At 31.7% G+C, this 27095-nt stretch overlaps 1 protein-coding gene and 1 long non-coding RNA gene across 2 annotated transcripts; both read left to right on the forward strand.

The window, feature by feature from the left end:
- Window positions 1–3436: 3436 nt before the first annotated feature.
- On the forward strand, window positions 3437–4392 carry LOC133293266 (uncharacterized). Its single transcript, XR_009749040.1, has 3 exons — window positions 3437–3515; window positions 3616–3681; window positions 4292–4392. It is a non-coding gene; the product is annotated as an uncharacterized LOC133293266 (long non-coding RNA).
- A 15765-nt stretch (window positions 4393–20157) lies between these two features.
- On the forward strand, window positions 20158–22454 carry LOC133293268 (aspartyl protease family protein 2-like). The gene has a single exon (XM_061491803.1). The coding sequence runs from the start codon at window positions 20559–20561 to the stop codon at window positions 22254–22256; it is 1698 nt and encodes a 565-aa protein (XP_061347787.1). The 5' UTR covers window positions 20158–20558; the 3' UTR covers window positions 22257–22454.
- The last annotated feature ends 4641 nt before the right edge of the window (window positions 22455–27095 follow it).

Genomic DNA, 27095 nt, shown 5'->3' on the forward strand with positions numbered 1-27095 from the left:
ATATATATATATATATATATATATATATATATATATATATATATATATTCGCTTTTTCTGCCGTTACTGCAGATAACTTATCTGCAGTAAGCTCAATACGACGTCGTTTTGGGACAGAAATTATGGTATTTTTGTAATTTTAATTTATTTCAGGGTTATAATAGTCTTTATATTTATAATTTTCTAAGATTTTAATACCAAAATGACGTCATTTTGGGTATAAATACAGATAAGTTATCTGCAGTAACTGCAGAAATATTTTTCCCATATATATATAGGGAAAACAAGTATCATGTTGTAGGAAAATTCTCTTGTCATGTTATAGAAACAATAAGTGTGGGGTCCACCATGTTTAAAATAAAAAGAAAAAGAAAAATACAGCACAAATATCGATGTATATATAGGGTTTTGCATTTGTCATATCACTACTAAAAAAACATGGATTAGAGACGGAATTTAGAGACAAAAAAAAATCCATCTCTAATAGAAACGAATTCTGTGATGGAATAACAATCCTTTGCAAATAGGGAGGGAATTAGAGATGAAAATATTTTTGTCTCCGTTATTGATGGATTTAGAGATAGAAATCCAATCCTTCTCTAATAGACACAAATTTGTCTCTAAATCTGTCTCTAATAGAGATGACTATTTCTCCGTCTCTAATAGGGATAGATTTAGAGATAGAACATAATATATAAAAATAGGAATAATATTAAGGATATACGTTTGGGCTTAGTGAGGGAATTTAGTGATAGATTTTTTCCATCTCTATCGGCGATGGATTTAGAGACGTAACATGTAGTTACGTCTCTAATTCTGTCACTGATAGAAATGAAACTTTTTTTGTCTCTATTAACGAGGGACCGTGTTCCATCCCTAAGTGAGACATTATTTTTGGACCTTGTTTAAGACGAAAAATAATGTGTCTCTATTTGGGATGAATTTTGAGACAGAAGTAAATGACCCGTCTCAAAATCCGTCTCTAATAGAGATGGATAATTTTCTGTCTCAAATACGGACAAAAAATGATCTGTCTCTCTTAGGGATGAAACAAGATCCCTCATTAATAGCGATTGAATTTTTCTGTAACTAGCAGTGATGGAATTAGAGATGCAAATACATGTTCCGTCTCCAATTTCGTCACTGAGAGAGAAGGAACTTTTTTTTATCTCTATCAGTGAGGGATTATATTTAATCCTTATTTGAGACGAAAAATATTACGTCTCTATTTGGTATAGATTTTGAGATGAAAGTAAATGATCCATCTCAAAATTCATCTCTAATAGAAATAAATCACTTTCTGTCTCAAATACGGACAAAAAATAATTCGTCTCTATTAGGAAAGGAACAAGATCCCTTACTAATAGAGATGGAATTTTTTCTGTCTCTATTAGTGACAGAATTAGAGACGAAAATGCACATTCCATCTCCAAATTCGTCACTGACCCATTTTCAAAATAGTACAAGCTTGGACTAATTAAAAGACTTCTTTGGACTAATTCGTCACTGACCCATTTCCAAATTCGTCTCTATTTATATTGGTGGCTATTTGGGCCTAATATGTCATATACCCTATGATGCACGGACACGGGACACGGGACACGACACGCCGACACGTTAATTCTAAAAAATGTCATATTTGGACACGTTGGGACACGTTTTGATATTAAATAAAATTTTAATATATATAATATGATTTATATTTAATACATATAAGAGTCCACAATAAGTCATATAACCAATTAAATATTTAAATTTCATAACATAAATATAAATTATTTTTTTCGTAGTTTGTTAATTTTTAATGTCAAATTTTATAATAGAAAAAATTAATTTATAAATTATTTCTTTTATATTTAGTTAACAAAATAAAATTAAGATTTAAAAAAATAAAAAAAAAAAAAACAAAAAAAAAACGTGTCCGAGCGTGTCCCCAAATGTTGACCGCGTGTCCCCAAATATTGACCGCGTGTCGGAACGTGTCAGAGAGTTGACCGCGTGTCTCCAAATGTTGACCGCGTGTCGGACGTGTGTCCGAGCGTGTCGGAGCGTGTCCGTGTCGGACAATTTCAAAAAAATTTGCGTGTCGGTGTAACGGAGCATATACCTATATCACTAAGTTGGCTTGGACTAGTATATGATTTTGGGCCTATAAGAGTATAATGTAGAACCTATGAGATAGGATCATGCAGGTGTTAAGTGGATATAATATTTGGAAAGTTTAAATATAATATTTATAAAGAATTAGATCAAGTATTTGTAAAGTTTAAATATAATATTTAAATTAAATAAAAACTAGATCCTTATCTTAATTTAAATTTTGAATTTGAATTCGGATAGGATAAAGATAAGATAAATATCATATGAATGAACTTTAAATAGTTTAAATTTCATTCATATCTTAATAAGATTAAAATGAAGCTTTATCTATAGGATTTGACTAAAAATAGTAATATAATTTGAATTCAAATTCAAATTCAAATTATATAAAGACGCAATCCGTCTACGTTGTGATCAAATGTACGAAGCATAAATGCTATATATAGATGAGACCTTTATATATAGGGAAAATTGTATATCATTACAAAAGAGGTAAAGTTATCTCATTTTAAGTAAGAGAAAGAGATAGATAGGGAGGAGAGAGAGTGTGAACAAAAAAATATAAAGGTGTGGGTTCCACCTCTTTGTGAAAGTGAAAAGATATAAGATGTGTCATTTAAAAGAATAAACATTTTCTCCACATATATATATATATATATATATATATATATATATATATATATGTGTGAAAACCGTACTCAATATAGAATACTGTATACTGTATTGTACTTTATAGGTCAAAATTAAATTTGGTTTCAAATTACGAAGAATGGAATATTATTTTCCAGTGATTGATTGATAAATAAAAAAAACACACACAAACCAACATATGTTCGAATATAGTGTGTAATATTGGCCTAGTTGTTTATGTATTGGCGTTTAATATGGGAAAATCTATCGTGAGTAATACGTCTACTCATTGTGTGGTTTATATTAACCAATTATTTCTAAGCTTTATGTCCAATAAATTTTAATGATAATTTAAATTTTTATAAAATATAATTTTTAATGATACTTTATAGGTCAAGATATATCACTCATTATATATAGTCATATTATTCTATAATTTAAATATTAAAGTGAAAGTTATATATATGTTGATTGCATGTTACAAAAAAAAAAAACCATACTTTAAATAAAAATATTAACCCGCCATCTTAAAGATATTAAAAATTTACCCGCCATCTTAAAAATTATTAACCCATGTTATTGTTTAAAAATTATTTAAGAAAATATTCTAACTTGTATTAAAAATTAAAAAAAATAATTGAAAATAAAAAGATAAGATTTGATAACTTCCCACTCACAACATCCCCTTAATTTCTCTTCCACCTCCCTATCTTTTCGATTCTGAAAGTTGAGTATCCATTGAGCATGGTTGAAGCAATTAGCAAGAAAAAATTATTATCTCTTTGGTAGGTGTTTTTATTTTGTTTAATCCTTTCACCTCTTCTTCTTTTGCTCATGTCGATTCATCTGAGTTATTTATTTGATTATTATGGCAAAACTAAACAGGGAAACATAACCCAAACAAGGTAGAAGAAGCTTTGCAATTCACCATTTTTCGACTAAATTTCCCCTGTAAGTATTATCTGCTACCATTCTTAGCAATATAATTACAAATATGCAATCTAATTTAGTTAAATTGTACTGTTGTCAATTGATTGCTAGCTTAGTGCGTGTCGCCACACGGTTTTGCTATTACTATAAAGCGTCCACCTTGAGGCCACCCGCCGCTAATTCAAGAGACCACATTTGTGGGATTGATTACGAGTTATCGTTTAGGCTAATGATTTTCTCACTTTTGGCATATGATGTAAATAGTAATAGACACTAATTTAAAGGTGGACCTGCATTGGATGTATCTACAAATTCCTGTACGATTTGTGACTTTATATTCATGGTTCTTTTCTATTATGAATTCTTACGAGACTATTTTTACATTTACATGCCAATGGTATTATCAAAACTAATATCTATATATATGCAAATTTTTAAGTCAGTTTTCATTTAAATTTGGAATTTTAATAGGCAATGGTATTTTATTGTAATTAAGCTAAATCAAAAAAAAATTGTACCTACTCTAGTTCAGATTTAACTCCAACCATTAAAAAGTTTTGCATTGAGCCTGTACCTAGTTAATATGGTTTCCTTTTCCTGTCAAATCATTTAAAATACTTGTACATCATAGGCAAGGAAGCTCGAAGCTGACATTGAAGTTACAAGGAAGGAGATAGAAAAACCAACAGAAGTTGAAGTTGACCTCAATTGAAGGCTTCATCAAAAGACTGATCATTTGATATAGAAACAATCCAAGGCGTGTCTTTCATACATCCGATTGTTTGTAATATTTTTGCAAATGCTCACGAATCACTGTTTGGTGGGAAAAGTCTTAAAACTTTGGTATTTGGTTTTAACTTGGTAAAGGTTTTAGAAGCTGATATAAATGTGCCCTTGATTCTACAATTGCCAAAATTGCAGTTTAATATTGATGTTAATATGATGATGTGTTATTATTGCAAGTTGTTGGTGGTATGAACAAGAAAGGTCGAATATATGATTTAGATGCAGAGGCATGGAATTATAAGTCCACAAAGATTTCTGCCAGCTCGTCAGGAATCTCTACATATGAGTATGATTGCATGAGAGACACGATCACCAACTTATCTAGCCAAAACGAGCAACTGAAGCAAAAATATGAAAACACACAGCAACAAATGACTATTATGAAAGATCAAACAGATCAAAAATAACAATATGAAAGAGCAGTTGGCGATGTTGATGGCTCATTTAGGAGGGGATGTGCGCACTTTCACCACTATGACTCCGGCACTAGATGCACAGAGTGATGATTATGATGATATTGATGCTCAGTTACATGGCGATAATTGATAGGATACATATTTTCTTTTCTTATTTTCATTTGTGAATATTATTTGTTGTCTCATACATTTGTTATTTTTCATGAATTCACGTTAAAACTTATTGTATTACAATGGTTGGATTTTATTTAGTACTTCATTTTCACTTAGTATTAGCTACTTCATATTTTGTGTTAGTTTGTTGTAGGAATATTATATTATAATTAATAAATTAATATTAAGTTTCAATAAAAATTAAATTTTCAATGTAATTTATTTTAAAAAAATTCAAATATTAGGGATGAAAAATAGAGAAAGAAATATTTGTCACCAATTGGGATGGAAATATTGTCACTAATAGAGACAAAAATTTCGGTCACTAACAGAGACAAAAACAATCTGTCACTAAAAGAGAGGAAAAAAATATTCCTCACTAATAGAAAGATAAAATATTTGTCACTAACAGAGATGAAAATTCTCCATGTCTAACAAAGACGGAAAACTGTTTGTCACTAACAAAGACGAAAAAAATCCCTTACTAATAGAGACGAACAATTTCTATCCCTAATAGAAACAGATTACGCAATTTCATGTGCATAAATTAGTGACAGAAAATAATATTACAGAGACGGATTTATCCATCACTATCAGGAAGGGAAATATTTTTGTCTCTGATAGAGACAGAATTTTTTCCGTCTCAGATAGAGACTGATTTATTTCGTCCTAAAGTTCGTCTCTATTAGGGACAGATTCATAATTCTGTCTCAATCTGTTAGTGACGAGCCATAATGTAACGGATTTTTGTCTGTCTCTAATTCCGTCACTAGTCTACTTAGTGACGAAAATATTTCACTTAGTGACGAAATTATTCCATCTCTAATTGTCTTTTAAGATTTAAAAAAAAAATATTTTGAAATGAATATTTCAATTTACTACTTTCAAATAATTTACCTTTATATTATTTTTTATTTAATGTTCGAGTTTTTTTATTGCAGCTTCTCTTAAATACTTAAATTCGTTGGATTCTCCGTTACAATTTAAAGAGGGAGTTAGATTACCCCAAAAAAAAATAAAAAAAAAGAGGGAGTTAATTTGATATTAATTATTTGAATTCACATTTCATATCCAAAAAATGGAGAAAGTCCTGTATATATACATGAGTAGTATATCAATTTAATTTTTTTAATCAAAATTGATCAGGTTGAAATACTATTGAACCAATATTGAAGGAAGTTTAAGAAGAGTAATATACCAATTTAATATATACCTGTATATGACACAAACAGTAAATAATATATGAAGGTGTAAAATTTTCTTTGGGAGAATTAGCTTTGTGGATGTTCTGTCCCAAATAGCATTGCCTCCGATAGGAAATATATGTGGTTTATCCAAAAAAAATATCTGATGGTAGAATTAAATAACTATCATCAAATTGAATTTACAATATCACACTATATTTTTTTGAATAAAATATATAAAAACTTTTAGTTCTCTTAGCACAATTTTTTTCCCATGAAAATAAGCTATATAAGGATGCCCTTTCACAAGAACATAAAATAAGTAATATATTTATTAATATGTAATTTTAAAACATAAGTTAAGAATTAAATATAGAATTCATCCTTTTTTTTACGTGTGAGTGTGTGTTTGCATCGACTCAATATGTCAAAAATTCTGCCCATTTTTCTATGATAGGATATCAAATGTTTGCCTAGTGATTGGGACTTTTGGGGTCTTTCTGTCTTATTTTGAATAATCTGAGACAAACACTTAAAGAAAGGACACATTTATTGCATATTTGGTTATTTGCAATGGAAAGATCACGAAGTCATATGCGGCTTTCCACATGGTCCAGCGAAAGCGCCGCCTCGTGTCTGCGATCATATTCAAGGGATTCTGCCCCAAAAAAAGTCCAATTATTAATTTTATTATTTTTTATTGAAATTCAACAAAAAAACACAAATTCTTATCCATATTTTGCACAATAATACGAATAATTTAATTTAATTTAATTTAATTTAAACTGCAAGAATTGAAATAAAAAATAAAAAATAAAAAATAAAAACTAAAAACTAAAAACTAAAAACTAAATTACTTTATTAGGTGGATTGATTTTCCATTTCAATTTTAAAAATCAATCTAATTTAAGTCAGACCGAACATATACTCGTATATATAATGTTATTTAAGGTCAAGTTCAAAAAAATTCATGTGATTTCTTTTATCACTTATTTTCTATGTATATCATTGTAATCACTTATTTTCCTTGTGCTTTATTTTATTCAAGTCCATTTTCAATATCAGTACAAATTTAGTTAATCTACCGAGCAATACCATACAACATCAAAATTTCTCCCTATGTCATAGTGGCCTATATTGGGAATCTATTCACGTGTGTAAAATCATCGTCTTTTTTTTTTCTCCAAAAAAAAAACTCCCTATGTCACTTAAAGAAAGAATTTCTATAGTGCTCCATAATTTCTAAGTGTCTCTTCATGTGAGTAAGGAGAATTGTTAGTAAAAATTTAAAAAAAAAAAAAAAAAAACCATTGCTTATCCAAAAAAAAAAAAAAAAACATTAAAATAAATGGAAGTTGAAACCTACGAATCAGTGAGTCTGTCATGGGGCACTTCTAAAACTTAGTTTTTACTAAATACAGAATGTTGCAAGTATTTGAGCAATACGTATAATCAAATAGTGAAACAATAAAAAAAGGTCTGTTAAGGTTTTTAAAGTATTCAGCAAATACAAAAAAATTATATGTAACATCCGATTATTTTCTATTTTGGATCAAATGCTTACCACTAGACAAAAAACTGTGGTTGTTAGTCAAAATGAAATTCATTCTACTTATCCTTATCAACTAAGTGCTATGGTTCAATTCGAATTCGACCCACACCAGTCCTTTCCAAGGTAGGATTAGTGGCGGAGCCATGTTGGTGCTAGCAGGTATTTTGACACTGGCTAATTTAGTCACGTTTATTTAGTTACGCTTGAAACGTAGCAAATCATGTTTCAAGTTTTTTGAAAATTAGCCACGTTTTAGTCATAGCTGTATAACCGTAACTATTTTGACACCAACTGAATTTTTTGGCACCGCTAGAATGCCTTGCTGGCTCTGCCACTGAGTAGGATGTTGACTTCACTACCTACAAAGTGTCATCCGATGAATGGCAAGGAAAGAAAGGGAAGGGGATCCAAGGGGAGGAAGGGGAAGAAAATTAAAGGGTATTCTCTTCCCTTGTTTGAGAGTTAAAAAAATGGTAAGGGAGAAATTGGATGGTTAATGAGATAATTTTACAATTTGATCTTTTTTAAAATTAATATAATTATTATATTTTACAAATAAAATTGAATTTTAAATTTCTAAACAAAATTATTTATGTATTTTTCACAAACTAAAAAGTAAAGATCATAAGAAGAAAAGAAAAGAAAAGAGATTCAAGATCATAAGATCAAGAACTATAACTTTTGTGTAATAGGTTTTCTCCAAAAAGTATCTTAAAACTCAAGAACATCCATTGTCTCTCTCTAGCTTCAAGGTTCAACCGTGGTGTGTTAAAATGAGAAGAAATTTTCACTTAGAATGAAAGTGGTGACCGGTTATGCTTAGTGAATTATCACTAAGTTACCTTACTTTTACACTTTTTCCCTTAACACACTTGCTTGCTTTCTATTGGTCCTTTAACTTCACACTTGCATTGTCATCTTTCTATACAACATTCTAGATCATTTCCACAAGTAAAAACCGTCCAACCAAGGCCAAGGTGACTAGGATTGCTTACTTGGAAATTTTAACATTTTAAGACTTTCAAACTTTCCATTCATTGGTCCATTTGTTCAAGACTAGTCAATCTTGATTCTTGTTGGTTAGTCAACGCTTAACTTTGACTTTTAAGAATATAAAACATACAAGGTCACAAAGAATCAATCATACATCAAAAATCATGCAAAGAATTCACAAAGTTAAGTTATGTTACGAACTTAACAACTTTACATCAAACTTTGACCTAAACCAATTTTCATTGGTTTATTAATTTTCCTTACTTTGAATTATTTTTAGAAATTAATCTAGACATGTTTGATCATAATAAGATCACTTTGAACCCATAAAATAAATTATAGAATTTAATTACATCCTTAAAATCAATATTTGATAACCTTAGTAAATTACCAAAGTAATCCTAACTTTTCGCATAATGACATCTATGTCCCCATAATGGTGCTTATTGTAACTTTGGAACTAAAAGTTATGCAAGTGTTAGAGAACAAGCCTCCATATTATGGGAAATTAGTTGACATCATTGAATTAAACTACTATGACCGATTTGTGGTGACTTTATTCAAGTGTCAATGGGCTAATACTACTAACTAAAGATACATTAAAAAGGATGTGTTAGGCTTCACCTCAATCAATTTTTCTCATTTAAACCATACGGATGTACGAGAAGATAATGAACCATTCATTAAGTCTTTTGATGCTCAATTGGTTTATTATGTTAAGGACAAAGTTAATGAAGGATGGTACATCGCAGTACATCTCAAACCTAGAGATTTGCTTGGTATGGGGCAAGATGTTGAACAGACAACGTATGAGAATGAGCCTCATCAACAATTGGCCATGCTTTGGCCTGATGATAACACTGAAGCTCAACTATATAAGCCTGGTGTACATGTAGAATTAGATTAGATTTAATGATAAAATTTTCTTGTATAAAATTTTCTCTTCTTTTAATTGTAATAGCACTTGAACATCAATTTGATATATGCAAGTTTACCATTTTTTCGTTAGTTACACCATTTATGATATAGTGATGTTTATCAAATTTATATAACATGTTCTCTTATTTGTTCATACTTCACTGCATGTGTAGTTTGACTATGTTTAAAATAGTGTACTTTATGTTGTTGGATTTATATTATTGTAATATATTTTATTGTAACTTTTTTTGTAAATAAAGTATGCCACCAAAGGAAAAACGAGTAGCATTTACATCAATTTGTATGAAGACACCACAAGTATCACACTTTACTCCCTAGACAACCCATTCTGGTTCATTAGAGACACAACCCTCTCAACAGTTATTGGATGCTACTCTAGCTAATGTTATGGCTAAAACTAAGAAACAATATTGGATAGTGCAAGTTAGAGGTATGTCATTTAATTTTCTTCTTTTGTATTTTCATTTTTATTTTTTATTTTCTTGTTATTTAAACTGATGATAAATGTATTTTCTTCTTTATTTTACATTTTTAACATTCTTGAAAATTATGTTGATTTACAAATAATGAAGGAAAGTTGAGAGAGGCCTATTTAACAATCAATGATATTTAGTTGCTTTCAAAATGAGAAATGATTGTTATTCCTTTTGATCGATATCAGCCACTTAGTGTAGATGCTGATGGCGTCTTGGGAATATTTCTTGATCGATTGGAGGCGGACTATAAGATCTTTCCTATTAGTTCTAAGAGTTGGTGTAAAGTTCCCAAAGAGCATTACAAGAATAAGGTTTGAAATGATATAATAAAGGTATATATTAACAATTTTGTTACTAATTGTATATTGTAGATAATTATGAACATGCTGTAATGTTCATAATTAACTATTACATTTACAAGGTTCTCCAATGATACAATTACATTCACATCAAATATTAAATTTAACTATTACATAATCAACATAATAATAAAATGACTTAGACACAAAAGCATGAACAACCTTAAGTATGTCCATAACATCACATACAAGACCAATGTTCATGCACTAAGTCAATGATACAAAATAAGCAATTATTTGATTGTGATTTTTCTTGGAGCTCTCGATGTACTCAAAAAGTGTGGCGAAGAATGAGCACACATCATCGACACTTTTCTTCCGAGTCTTCATCACCCCTATTCTATCGGAACAGTATGATCTTAGAGTACACAACCGCAACTGCAGAAGGATGTTAGTGTTAGTGGCTTCTCCCTCTGCTAGTTTGGGTTTCGGGATCGAGAACTGAACCAGACTGGACTATTCTCTCGGCCAAGCCGTTGGTTTGGCTGATCGCAGCTCGCAGTGTGCCACGCGCGTCGCTGACGCCATGAGACAGAGATAGGGGAATTTGGTGAGATTTTAAGAATGAGGAGAGCACTACGACGAAGAGTGGTGCTTTGAACCTCTAGGATTTGATCGTATGAGGATGGTTACGTGTAAATTATTTTGTTGGGTAACGTGGTTTTTGAGAGATGAGAACGTTTGTCACTGGTTAGTGGTGAAGAGGCTAGGTGGGTGGGGTCGTGGAAGTGTGAATGATTTTAAAGAGAGTCGTCAAAATGAAGCGAGAACGATTGATATTTGAATACATAGCACCCAAGACTATCAGAGAAATTGTGAGGTAGGTTCTCACTTCTCAAAACCAAAATAATACTCTGCATATTTCCAAAAACAAAAAAGTACTCTGCATTTGAAGTTCTTTTTTAATACATGAAGAGGACCTAATCTAGTAAAAATAGAAAAATTAAATACAAATAATTAAAAGAATAGATAAAATATGAGATAAATCTAAAGTAGACAGGTGAAACAATTTCATGAGCATTATGCAAGGAATAATATCCCTATCTCCTGAGATAATTGTTGCATTTGTCAATCAATTTACACAAGAATTGCCTTTCCTTAACGTGAAATGAGCTTTATTATACCTTAGTAATAAAGCTTGTTTCACGTTATAATACAATTACATTTACATCAACTATCAAATTTAACTATTACAGAATCAACATAATAATCAAATGACTTAGATACAAAAGTATGAACAACCCTAAGCATGTCCACAACATCACATACAAGACCAATGTTCATGCACTAACGAAATGAGCTTTATTATAACTTAATTATGAACATATACAAGGTTCTCCAATGATACAATTACATTTACATAAACTATCAAATTTAACTATTACATAATCAACATAATAATCAAATGACTTAGACATAAAAGCATGAACAACTCTAAGCATGTCCACAACATCACATACAAGATCAATGTTCATGCACTAAGTTAATGATACAAAATAAGCAACTACCATTTGCATCAAAATAATATCTCAAAAGGCCAAGTAAATTCCCATGCACTCCTATATACATGTCAAAATACTTCATAGGCTCTTATCCACACTAAGTGGGCTTCTTGCCCACTGCTTCTCCAGTAGCACTAGTAGTACCTGAAAAGATGGCCCAATAATGCGGGGTGAGATTTGACAATCTCAGTAAACCACGGGTTCTTGAGGGTCACTCCACTCAATGGCTCACTCAAATGTGAAAATAATAATAATATCCATATAGTACATCATACCATCAAACAATCAATCAATCAAACAATCAACAATCAACTGAGCATAAATCTAAAAACATCCATCAGAGATATTGTTCAAGGACCTCATCATATAACCCCCGAGATATTTCTAGAGTGTTAACTACTCTATGGCCAATGCCAACCGGAACCCCCACAAAGAGTCCTATCCGGCATAAGTCTCCCTAATTTTTACTGATCATAGAACAGGCAATCAGGCCTCACGGGTAATTAGGACCCACAAGCAATTAGGCTTCACAAAAAACATGCATGCATGAACATACTTTATTAAACATTATCACAGATCACAAATTCCAACATTCCCAAAGGACATTGTGGAGCACACAAAAGGGACTAACCCCAGGACAAACAGAAGTTTACTTGTAACAAGTTTCAAGCTTAATCCTCCATAATTGGATCCGAGGAAGGAAACCTACAATGATCATACACATAATGATCAACACACATGCTTGATAAACACAAGCAAATTACAAAACAATAACCCCCATACAAACATAAAGCTCACGACCAACAAGGCAAAAATGCCTTCTATGGTGTTTTAATTTCAACAAACCATTTCCATCACTTCAATAACCTTATCAATCAAATTACCAATACATTCACACACCTTCCGTAAAGGCACAAGATAATTTACAATATTTCCCCTAATTTTCTCAATATGGTCGAATGTGTGCATGCCAAGGGCCAAGGGAATTTTCAACAATTCCAATGCTTAAAACTCTTATTAAACCTTATTATTTATGATTCAAACAACTACCAATCCAATTACACCATCCATCAACAACTTCCTTCACAAATCATCATTCTTTCACCTTGAAAATTTGACCAAGTGTTTTCACTAAAATCACTTAAATTTTTATTGGATTTCTATCGTTTATTTATCCATGCAAACAATAAATTTCAGAGGGACATAGCCATAAAACATCTCTAACCATACTCACCAACATACACATCCATTATGTCTTCAAAATTTTCAAGAATCGCAAAGGTTGTCAAAATGACATTTTGAACACATTTCCACCGATTATTTTTACCTTACCATTCTTTTCAACTACAACCAAGTCCAAAAACTACTTGAACATCACTATTTAAGCTTACATCTTTCATGAAAACCTATACATTAAATCACCACAAAATAAGATGAAAGTAAGGCTTTATCACCACAAAAGTCTTCAAAATGGCCTGAGGAATGAATTTCAAGCTTCCAATGGAATAAAACACTTCTTCAAGATTCATGACACCATGAAAACTGTCACCTTCAAGGTGAGTTTTCTCTTCACAGATTCACTTTCTTAAGGATTTCTTTTAGGATTTTTAATCACCAAAGGTTTCTAAGCATTTTTCATGTTGGAACTTTCTTAATTTGATGATTAAATAAAAAGTTGCAAATCCAAACTCACCTACCATGGAGGTTTCAGCCAAGCATGTATAGGAACGAAGAAGACAAGCCAAAATAATACAATTTCAAGACAAAGTAAGCTTAGCCACCAAATTTGACTTTTTGCAAAAGTTATAAAATATCTAAATTCAATTTACATAATTTTCCAAGACTTATATATTTTTACATAATTCAATTCTAAGACAATAATCTCATTTGAGTTTCCCGGTAAAATTATACCGCGGTATTTCATCCGGTAAAAAATTACTATTCATCAATTTTCCTGAAAATTACCTATTCACTCCAAATTTCGTTTTGAATCCAAATCCAACATTATTTTTACCAAATAATGTCTAATTATATCATTTCATAATTTTAGGGTTACAGTATTTGTCAAATTACCATTTTGCCTTTCGAATGCATTTTCACCCGAATTTCATGATTTCCACTAAATAAATCCTCTAATTCAGTCATTAATAATGCATTTCAAATATGTGAGGTGTTATACATATGGTAGTTGCTTATTTTGTATCATTGACTTAGTGCATGAACATTGGTCTTGTATGTGATGTTGTGGACATGTTAAGGGTTGTTCATGCTTTTGTGTCTAAGTCATTTGATTATTATGTTGATTATGTAATTGTTGTATTTACTTAGTTGTTGTAATCCTAATTGTATCATTTGAAGAATCTTGTATATGTAAAAATTGATGTATATGATGAAAGGGTTTTAGGCCTATTTTTGATAATGATGATGTATAATTATAATGAATGATATATGGGACATTGTGTATGAAGGGGTAATGAGAGGAATTGTTAATATGAGATGGAATTGTAAATTTAGTAACGAGACATAATATGAGTTGATGAATATTGTGGGTTGTAAGTGCACTAAGGCATATTGATTCTTTGGATGCCACCATTTTGGTCAATTAGGAACCTTTTTTGAGTATTGGAACACACTTGTATAAAGTGGGGGAAAGTTATAAAAACAAAGGAGAACATGCTGAATTTTCAAGAAAAATAATGTGATTTTACACTAACTTTGGCCTAGAAGACGAAGACGTGTCTTGTCGATGCTTCGACCTTTTTTCGGTTGCTGGTCTCTTCAAACCACGGTGCTATCAGCCATTTTTTACACTATCAAACCTGAAAAAATGGATAACATATAATTAACAACACAAAACACACAATAACATAAAAAAATAGTAAATAATTCAGCAAAAGAAAAAACCAAATTGGAAAACATAGGGTTTATAAAAAACCGGTTCACAATAGCCTGTCCTAATAAATTCCACATGCTAATCAACCAAAAAAAACAAATAAACAAAGGAAAATTTGAGGAAAAAAAAAGGGGGGATTTGAGTTAAGGTTAAAGAAAAAAAACCCAAATACATACTTCAGTGGGATGCTAATTGATTGATGAAGGAGAGGATGATGATGGTAGGAGAAGGACCGATCGATTTCAATGGTTGAGCAAGGATGATTGCACGAAAATTTAGCTCCTATTCGTAGGGGTACTCTGGTCTGTGAGGGGGAAGAATGTGTGATATGAGTGTTTTATAAAAAAACTCATCTCCCGCAAGTTACTCGAGTACACTACCCCTGTAGTCGAGTAACTAATGTTCTTAAAAATTCAGATGATGAACAATACTTGAGTATTCAACTAGTGTACCCGTGTATTCACTATTTCACGAAAAAAAAAAAACTCGAGTATCTACCTCTTATACTCGATTACATAACTCACTCAATGATCAAATAAGGACAGATGGATGATATATTTTAGTATGAGGGAAAAGTTGTAATATTAATTTTTATCATATGCAAAAGAGTTAATCATCCCAGAATCATTAATTGTTTAATATAAATTTAAGGAAAATATTATTTGCACATGTATTTAGGATGAAAAGGGTCAGTGAGAGGGAAAAAAAATTGGAGGATACCAAGAAAAATGATTAAAAGGCATAATATATATGAGAATATAAAAATGTACAATATTACCTTAATTTTAATAGTGTTTTTCAAATGTACATACCAACGGATCAAAAAAAAATTATTGTTTTGAAATTTTTTTATACAATTTTTTTTTCGTATAGCCATGTATCATGGGAAGAGGAAAGATATATCTATAATTTTATATATCTTCATTATTCAATGGTTTTTGCATATAACTACTCTTTTGATCCTGGTATTAGGCCATTGTCCTTAAGTTTGATCTTCTTTTTACTAATTTAAAAAAAAAAGTAATACAAAAGTATTATTATTTTTAAAGTAAATTTTTTATATTACCAATAAAAGTTGACTAATTAACTAACAGCATCAAATAGTATCCACAAAAAGTTTAATGTTCAATTTTTATTCCTTGATTAGAGAGAATACTTATAATATTATCATGCCATTAATGAATTTTAATTCATTTTAGTTCTTATAGTTTTCATAAAATTTCGAGAGAATACTTATGATCACCACTAGGGGTGAAAGTGGGCTGGGCTAGGCCAAGCTTTGTCACGAAAAGCCCAAGCCTACGTCAAAAAATTTTAATTTGGCCTGGCCCAAGCCTGTTTCGAGTCTAGCTGTTAGCCGGCCTTGGCCCGTTTATAAAAGAAAACAAATGGCCTGGCCTAGCCAGTTAGTCTGTTAATTTTTAACTTCCAAGCAGAACCATGAATCAACTTTACAAAATACTCAAATTATGTTGCTAACAAAAAATCATAATTTCAACGTCCAAACAGAATCATGAATCACAATAAAACTCATACAATCTGCATTTAAGTCACTTTCAAAAACAAAATGCTCAAACTAAATAACATATATTTCATCAGATCCAACAAACAAATCCATACTATGTAAATTAAAATAACTACATGAATCCAACAAACACATATGATGCTTGTAGTAAGTATAACCTTTCCCTAAAACTTTTTAATATATTCATATACACAATCTAACATGTTGAGATCTTGGTTCCTTCTACATAAGAAATAAAGTCAAATTTCTATTGAAATATAGTCGAATATAATTAAGTTATAAATAATTACAATTGATTAAATTTATATCTTTTGTTTTTTCTTTAAGGCATACTTATTCTATTTTATTTTATTTAAAATAAATAATACAATATGGGCTGACCTGTAGGCTTAGAGGTCAGGCCTTGTGAAAGTGAGCCTACAGTTTTTTTATTAAACAAGCTTTTTCAAGGTCCAAACTCGACTTATTTTATGAAATATACTAAGTCAGGTCTGACCTGACGTAGGCCGAGTCGTAGACCCATGTAGGCTGACCCAGTTTCACCCCTAGTCACCACTTAAGTTTATATAAAACTTTAGGTTTGAACTTTGAACCTCATTTCTGATTTTTTAGTGTATAGCTAATGATCACTCCTCCAAAGCTTACAGAAATTTTTAATTGTGAGCATCGTATATATTATTCTAGTCATAAATATTGTATTTTTTTTTTTAAATGTAAGATTCAATTTCGTTCCAAATTATTAAATTTTCTAGCTGTTTTACTTAATAGATTTATTTATTAACCATTATGCAATAACTGTTCAGATATCGCATTTCCCTATTTTAAATTTCTTCTTTTGTCAAAAGGTATTATTATTTTGGGTTTGTTTTTTCTGATGTTACTTTAGATAACTTTATCTAATGTTCATCAAAACGACGTCGTTTTGGGACGGAAATCATGATATTTTTGTAATTTTAATTTATTTCAGGGTTATAATAGTCTTTATCACTCTAATTTTTTAATTTTTCAACCTCAAAACGACGTCGTTTCGATTAACATTAGATAAAGTTATCTAAAGTAACATCGGAAACTTTTTTCTCTATTATTTTTAATCAGAAAAGGTATAATGTTTTCAACTGGACAAGATCAGAAAATCTTATTATTCTCAATATGATCTAGTCACGGGCAAAAGAATCTAAATATTATAAATTAAATAAGAAATTAAGAATGAAAGTATAGCAATTAGTCGCACCTAAATTTAGCACATTAGGGTGCTAGATCGCGCGCAATTTGGGCGCGACTCACCTAGTTTTGACACATGACACAAAAAACTTCAAAATATCATAATTCAAATCAAGTAATTATTTTTTTTATTCCATGTAACTTTTTGAGATTTACGCAATGACATTTCATTGAAGAGGATTTGGTCAAACAAATTTGAATTTTTTTTTTGAGTTTGTGATATTTTATCAAAAAACTTCGGAAGCCATAACCTTTGACTCAGGTGTATGAATCAGGTACTTTTTTTTATTTCACGTAACTTTTGACAACTATGCATTGGCAAATCCTTGGGTCTAGATATTTTCCCAAAACAAGGTTTTTGTGCCCCGATTCATAATTTTTATCTTTGTGAATGATGTTATTTAAATTTTTACTTTTCAATACTAACAAATAATCTTCTAGGAATTTTTTTAGTGCGTAGATTTTAAAAAATTATATGGAATAAAAAAAATTACCTGATTTGGACACCCGAGTCAAAAGTTTCGAAAATTTTACGATCAAATTGTTAATTTTTCTATACCATGTGTCAACACTTGGTGAGTAGCGCCCAAATGATGTTGGGTATGATTCATACTTCGCATGCTGATGAAGGCCCTAGTTGTTGAGGTCAGCAGAAAGGCAACTGAGGTGATTTATTGTAATTTTCTTAGTAGTTTGGACTTGGGTCCATGAATAGCTGATGTTTGGTTTTCTAATCCTATTTATATTTTCCTTGTAAACCGAGTGACTTGTAACGAGTGGCGGTGGTGAAGTGAATAAAATACAGACAAGTTGGACATAGCCTAAATTGGGTGAACCAGAGTAAATCGCTATAGCTATTCTCTCTGTCTTTTCTCTTTTCGTTTGCGATTTACGTGATTGTCGATTTTCAACAAATGAAAAGCGACTCAACACCCTAATGCCTGATCAATTGCGCCCCATTCTAGCATGACAGGTTGCTATACATTCACAAATAAGTTATAAATTGCTATATTTTTTGAATTTTTTATTTAAGTAATAATATTTAAATATTTTTCGCACTAGTCATGTAAACGATTACAGTTGATAATTCAACCGTCTAACTAGTTTCTTAGTTTGGTCCGATTAAAATTAAGTAATAGGTCATAAATTGTTATAAATTTTAATATTTTATAAATGCTTCTTTTAATTTTGTTATATGGTATATAAGTTATTTTTATGAAAAATGCATATATCATGTTAAATGACAAATGAATAGTTATTATATTAAAAAATAAATAAATTATATAATATTAAAAAATGAGAAAACACATTATTTAACAAATTTAATTTGTCTTTTTAACATGATAAATGAATAGTTATTATGTTAAAAGAAATTATATAATATTAAAAAGTGAGAAAGCACGTTATTCAACAAATTTAATTTATTTTTCTTAACTTCGTTTTACTATTTTTATTTCGTTGTCTTTGACTGGTCGACTTATGATGATGAAACAGAGAGGAAAATTTTAACAAAATTGATTTTTGATTTGCATTGTCAGTCATGTCTTTTCAACTTTTCAGCGTGCAAACATGGGCTACCCTCCAAAATTTTTAGGCACAAATTTTTATTTTATATTTTATTTTTATCAATTACTGGAAAAGAATTCTCATGTTACATGAGAATTCTTTCTCCTACGAGAAAGACATCGAAATGTGTGCAATAATTTTTTTTATTTGTTTTTTAATGAGAGATGGGATCCATCACTTATTGTATTCATAGTAGGAGAATTATTTTCCCTACAACATAAGAAAAGAGGGACCTAATTCAATTCATGATATGATTATATGGTGACAAAGCTCTTTTTAACACGGTGCATTCTTAGATTTTTGAATTTCAGATCACTAATTAAATTTAAATAATTCCTTAAAAATTAATCTACATATTTAATTTTATTTTTCGCACAATTTTTCCTCATCATCCGTGTCTTAAGACATTTAATCACAAAAGTGGATTTGTTTTTCTCTCTATTGAGTTGAGAGAGAAAGGTTCACAAACTCTGACCAACGACTTGAGTTCCAAACTTACACTACCCGGAAAAGTGGAAATGGCTTAGAAATCCATTTTCACCTTTGACTTTTTGTATTTGCAGCCAACACTTAACGTTAAAGACTAAAACATTAAATACTATTATATTTTTCATAAACTTTGTCTCCATCAACTTTTTATATCATTTAAGATAAGTTTATATAAATTGTTTAAATATTTGTAGTGCAACTAATGTATCATGGAGAATTTGTGAAATTTCTCCTTGTGAATACATATTCAAAATTATTATTTTTCATATCATAAAATCTTATTTCTGTGATATGGGTCTGATGAAGCAGGAAACTGAGAGGAAAATACCCCTTCAATGGGGTGACTAGTTATTATATATTCACATTTAAAATTGATTTTCATTATGTACCTTAAAACTGGTGAGAGCTTAAAGATTAAAATTTTATTGTGAATGAAACCGCGTTTTTGGTTTTTTTCTCATTAAAATTTGTTTTTTCTTTTTTTGTTTTTGTCACCTCTTCTTTCCTTCTTCCTTCTCTCTCTCTCTTTCATTTTTTGGCCTTCAAAGCTCCCATTTTTGCATTTCTGTTTCCTTGATTAACCCCTCTATCTTCATTCCTCTTAAAGTTTGATTCTTTGTGGAGATTTTTCTTCTGATTCTTTGCTTTATAGCAATTTCTGATTAGTTTTGAGAGTATTTTTGCAATCCCTCCCCTTTATTTTTCTCTTTTCTAAGCTCAGAGATTGTTGTAAAGTTTCGTTCTTTCTGGGTTTTGTCACCTTGATTTTTTTCAACCCTGAAATTCTGCAAGGTGCTTGAAGTTGGTATTTTCATTGGCTTCAACCAGAAAGACAATCATTACTATGGTTTTGAAGGTTTCTCTCATTTTGGTTCTCCTTGTATTACATTCCTGCACTGTGGAAGCCATTTCTGGGAGTAACAATCACAATCACAATAGTCTCAGTAAGAATGGATCTTCTCTTGCTGCAATCAAGTTACCTGATTATCCAAGCTTCAATGTTGTTTCTTCTTCAACGGATACAGGGTGTAGCTTCTCAAAGTCAGAGAAATTTGGGCATTCTGGAGCTACCATGACATCAGATGAAGACACTGATGGTGATGATGGTGAAGAGGGGGAAGCTTTTCTAGCAGCAAAACAGCACAAGCAATCTTTGAAACTCCATTTGAAACACCACCCAGTTAGCAAAAATGCTGAACCTAAAAAATCTGTGGTTGATTTTTCACTGAGGGACTTGACAAGAATTCAGACCCTTCATAGAAGGGTCATAGAAAAGAAGAACCAAAACACCATTTCAAGGCTGCAGAAAGCACAGGAGCAATCAAAGAAGTCCTATAAGCCTGTAGTTGCTCCGGCAGCTCCACCGGAATATTTTGCCGGTGATTATTCAAGTCAGCTTGTGGCAACCTTGGAGTCAGGGGTCAGTCTCGGCTCTGGTGAGTACTTCATGGATGTGTTTGTTGGTACACCTCCTAAACATTTTTCTCTGATACTTGATACTGGTAGTGATCTTAACTGGATTCAATGTGTTCCTTGTTATGCTTGTTTTGAGCAAAATGGACCATATTACGATCCTAAAGAGTCTAGTTCTTTTAAGAATATAAGCTGTCATGATCCCCGGTGTCAATTAGTTTCATCCCCAGATCCTCCTCAACCTTGCAAGAGTGAGAATCAAAGTTGTCCATACTTCTATTGGTATGGTGATAGTTCCAATACAACTGGGGATTTTGCTCTTGAAACTTTCACAGTGAATCTTACAACACCTACTGGGAAGCCTGAGTTGAAGCTTGTTGAGAATGTTATGTTTGGTTGTGGTCATTGGAATAGAGGTCTATTTCATGGGGCTGCTGGATTGTTAGGCTTAGGGAGAGGGCCATTGTCATTTGCTTCTCAGCTTCAATCTCTTTATGGTCATTCCTTTTCCTATTGCCTTGTGGATAGGAATAGTGATTCAAGTGTTAGCAGCAAATTGATATTTGGTGAGGACAAGGAGCTTCTCAGCCACCCCAATTTGAATTTTACATCTTTTGTTGGTGGGAAAGAGAACCCTGTTGATACATTTTACTATGTCAAGATAAAATCTATAATGGTTGGTGGTGAGGTACTAAAGATACCAGAGGAGACTTGGCATTTGTCAGAAGAAGGTGCTGGTGGTACAATCATTGATTCTGGTACCACTCTAACTTATTTTGCTGAACCTGCTTATGGGATTATCAAGGAGGCATTCATGAAGAAAATTAAGGGGTATCCACTTGTTGATGGGTTTCCACCTCTAAAGCCATGTTATAATGTGTCTGGAATTGAAAAAATGGAGCTTCCTGAATTTGGGATCTTGTTTGAAGATGGTGCTGTGTGGGATTTCCCTGTAGAGAATTACTTTATTCAGATTGAACCTGATGATGTTGTTTGTTTGGCTATTTTGGGGACTCCTAGGTCTGCACTTTCAATAATTGGAAACTATCAGCAGCAAAATTTTCACATCTTGTATGATATGAAGAAATCCAGACTTGGCTATGCACCTATGAAGTGTGCTGATGTTTAACATCTTGTTAGGAATAAAAGGTGTATAGGATAATAGCTATGAACATGGCAGTTCTGGGGGTTATTTTATTTTTTTAGATTTTCCCATAGAAGGAAAGTGACTTATACAGAAGAAAGAAAAGAAAATTTAGGTTTTGTTTCTTCAGGTGATGTAGAACTAGGCATTACAAACACAAACATTTCATTGTTTTGTACACATTTAAATGCTTCAATTTTGAGTTCATTGTGTCTTTCAATTTTATATGATATTTCAAAAGGAAAATTGCTCCTTGCATACAAGAATCCTTGCTTCATTAACCAGTAATGGCAATGCTTTCTATACTGAGATTTTATTGAGTATGGCTTATACTTCGCATTCAGATAACAATTCTTGTTAGCGGGATATAGAGAAAGTCAATGGGTGCATGTGATTCTCATTGCCTCCATTATTTCTTCCCTTTTCTCTTTTTATTTTGCGATTGTGTGTATGTAATTAGTCTGTTCTAATATACTCCGGTCTCTAAATCAAGTAGGAACTAACATGTGATTTGTTGCTACATTTGTTTGCATTCTACTTTCTTGTGGACCATTCTCTTTAATGTATGTATTTTTATATACATAAATCCTCCTCCTTTTACTTGAATAAATAGTCAAATAGAATATGGTTGTTTCCCATATGTGACAACAATGTGTGTATTATTCAATGACTCATATGTTAGGTATGCCGCATAATTTTTTAACAATAACAAAGAAAATCGGCACACAAACAAAGACTATGTCAACTTTATTGTCAGGTGTCTCTATATCATATATATACATTTTGCAATCTTCTTTAGATTAGTGGCTCGTAATTTTTCTTTATAAGTATGTGCACAAAATTATTTATACAAAAATCATTTCCGTTTGAAAATTGAGATGTGATAATGATATTGGGAAGTGTAATTTTCTTTACTAGTCACCTATATACTTGTTATAAATTCGATTGGTCTTGTGTTTTATAAGGGGAATAATCTTTGACCACGAAACAACAGGGTAATGGTTGATCACACAGCATATGTAAGCAAACTAGTATTTTCAACTCCTAAGACACGCTTCACCATGAGTTTGAGAGAGTCAATATCAGTTAGGTGAAATAAAATTTAATGTAAAGTATGTATCTTAACTTACCCCTTTGTTCTCCAATGCATGTGAATCGGAAAATCTCAAAAAGTGAACGGCACATGCATGTAAGAAAAAATTTAGAAAAAAAGTTTGATTTGACTGACTGATCTGAGTATCTCGTTAGTGACACGATTTAAATTTCTCTCAGAATTTTTTAAAGAGATTTAAATCTGTCCTAGCCTTAATGAAATACAGATGATTAATTTTACCTAAACTTTTGTTTAGAAAAAAAAAAAAAAACTCTTAAGTTTTATATGCTCAAGAGGGAAGAATTTTCAAGAGGATTTTAATCACTAGGTTTATGAATTATCTCAAATGGAGAAAAAAAAAAATTATAGATACATCATACATTAATCAGGGGCGGCGCCTCGTGTATCAATAGACAGGCTTGGCCTCCCAAAGTCTTTCAAACTCTATGTGCTACATTCAAATTCTTCTTAATATTTTTTCTTTAAAGCATGGCCCCTAAAACACTAAAAAATTCTCCTTTCTTGCTCCGTCACTGCATATTATACACATAAGTACATAACTGCTGCATCATGTTACGTCATAGTTATATTATCAAATTATAACTTTCCACGCATCATGGTATTCATGTCTTCGGAATTCCCTATTAACCGAAAAAATAAATTTGGCATTAGGAACCTAGTAAATTTTGGGTAAATTATAGTTTCAAGATCTTGGTGTTCCGACCAGCCCAATCAACTGGTTTAAGAATGGAGGCCCAATATTATAAACCCATATGACCTCTGCTAAACCAGTATTGGTATGACAATGCTGCCTGATAGCACTGCGATATCAGTATTAGCATATCAGACATCCCAATATAAGACACATAAGGTCTTACATTGGAAGGTCCCCCTTTACTTTTTCCCGGCACAACATCATTGCATGCTGACATGCCTTACCCCAACAAGGCCAGGCTAGAGTGGCTCTGCCCTAAATCCTTTGATCTGGCTCTGTCTCCCACATTAATGGAGCTCAACCCTACTTATAAATACCCTTTCTCATCTTCACTAAGAACACACATGATACACTCCTTACACGAACTGTTATGCTTCTATTATAGAGAGCCACTATAGCCATATCATACATCCCCCCATTAACACTGCATCTGGGAAGCGCCCATAGAGCCTTGATTCATACCATTACTATTTAAGGACACCCTAAAGTGATATACTTTTCCCTCCTAGGAACACATACTCAGTTTTCTAGCATCTCACCCAGTTTAGTTGGATTTTTTTTTTCACAATTTTTGGCATTGTTAATAACTCTCGTGGCTTACCAGATGGAAAAAGCGAGAATTGAGTATTTACCAAATGGAAAACTTCTATATGTGTGTCAGTCCTCATTGGTTGATCCATTTACTTTGGCTTATGCAATATTTTATAAATAATTATTAAATTATAATTGTCACACCCTGTTCACGATCGGTCATGTTATCATTGTTTATGATATTAAGCGCAGTTACAATCACAACAAATTATTAAAAAATACGGTAAAACTTTTTCTTTTTAATACCGTTTTACGTTTATAAAATATCTGTATTCAACAGTTTCCAAAAGTATGATTGTAACTCAAAACTATTGTGGGACGATAAAAACTAGGGCTTAACATCATACACAGTCTATAAAAAGAATTGCTAAGTGGTTTCCATAAATCAACGAAGCAAAATACACCATTTGACGTTTTACATACTTGAGATACACTCAGATTTCCAAAATTGCAACTGGACTACTTGTCCATAAATTCATATCTTTTGATATGTTATCCTGATAGACATAGTTTATAAAATCAGACATCTCACAAGTCCCACACAGACTGTGGTCCCCTCAATGGGTCATTAGATACATAAAGGCTCTATGCCCAAATCTAAATATCCATACATCATGCCTATATGTCTACATCCCATGCATCTAACATAATTCATAATAAATACATCCATAATCCAGAAGCTCAAGTAATAACAATCCCGAGCATTATTACATACATCAATATAGTCTCAAAATACTCTAGCTAGGCATGTCAAAACACTACACATGCCATATAACAAATTAAAAGCATAACATAAACAGCAGGATTAATCCATTAATCCATAGCTGGGCCCTTGTCCCTAGAAGGTTCACTGCTACCCTGGGTACCTGAAATGATGTCTCCAAAAAAGGGTGAGATAACAACATCTCAGTAAGCTCAAAGTTCTTAGAGAAATCTCTAATCCCCTGAGCCCACTTTCTGCATGACAATTCATATATAAAGCATATATAACAAACATACATCATAAACATAGCATCATAACTCATCCTCTGGTTAACTATTCAAGGCTCTCCCCAAGAATAGCTAACTGACATGTCCAACATGCCTAGTGTGACTCCTAGGGTCAAGCCATAGGCAGTCTACATACCATGATCACTGATCAGGATCCTCACAACATACATCATCAGTGCATCATCATAACATCAATAATCATATAATATCTATATGAATGTGAATGAATGCACATATACAACATATCACATACTTTCATACAATTCAACCATAATGCCCACCATCATGGTGGAGCCACAAGAGAGATGAGAAACCAAAAACAGGAGCTTTCCTCAAGGAGCTTAGCACAAGCCCATACTCCAATATAAACATGTATGCTCCAAATCAATCCTCAAGTGCAAGGTTCTCTAGGCACACCTAGAGTAGGAACCATTCACATCATTAATTACATATTAATTAATCAAGTCATATCTAAGACTTAATCATTTAATGATTCTACTTTTCATACTCATATGCCAATAATATGCCCATTACAAGTCTAGACCATTTATTACATAATTAGATGTTTTTAGTGCATTATGAAATGTTAACTTGATACACAAGCAACCACAGAGTTCAAACACCGTACATAACCTTGGAACCACACTCTAGGGCCACTAAGTTAACTTAGATTATGTTTAACACTTCCAAGTCATAATATTCCCTCAAGGCCGAAAATGTATTCTAAGGCAGCCCTAGGTTAGATTTTCAATATGTAAGTTGATTCAAGCCTTGAGCATACATTAAACCCTAAATCATGCTTAAATATAATTTTTTGCACCTAAAATCCTAATTATCTCACACATGGCCGAATTGTATAGGGTATTATTCCTTAGGATTTTCTTTCATTTGATTACATGATCATGTGTCCATAAACTAGTCTTAAGCCTTGATAACTCTCCAAAAGAGTTATTTTGGGCTTAATTACAATGTTTTGATACTATGATTACATATAATTCTCTTGTTTTCATATGATTAATGCATAAATTCTATAATTTCATTGAGAATTATGTTAATTGTGAGTATTTGGATATAAATTTAGGTATTGGAAACATTTATATGCATTTGTTATTTTACTGCAGGACAATGCTATAGCATAGGGAAGCAGTGCTATAGCAGTGCAGCTGAGGTCATCAGTGTATATTGTTGACATCATCATCAGCAAGCTATGGATCCAAGCCCAATCTGATGGAAGAAGCTTCTGAACGTGTACGAAAAGATATGATTTAGATACACGCTCAAAATCATCAAGAAATCACAAGCTAATCTTCATCAAATCAATGATTACAAATCAGATTCAAATCTGAATTGCAAATCTAGAAAGAATTCGATGAGATATGCAACAACATATTCTGTCAGCATGACAGCAAAACAGAGTATTAATCTCAATCAATCA

Source organism: Gastrolobium bilobum, unplaced genomic scaffold (genome assembly GCF_033153095.1).
Source record: "Gastrolobium bilobum isolate Gb01-03AN ecotype WA unplaced genomic scaffold, APGP_CSIRO_Gbil_v1 utg48634, whole genome shotgun sequence".
Lineage (NCBI taxonomy): Eukaryota > Viridiplantae > Streptophyta > Magnoliopsida > Fabales > Fabaceae > Gastrolobium > Gastrolobium bilobum.

Excerpts from the sequence above, each read along its gene's own strand:
- LOC133293268 (XM_061491803.1), top strand. The coding sequence starts at position 20,559 with ATGGTTTTGAAGGTTTCTCTCATTTTGGTTCTCCTTGTATTACATTCC.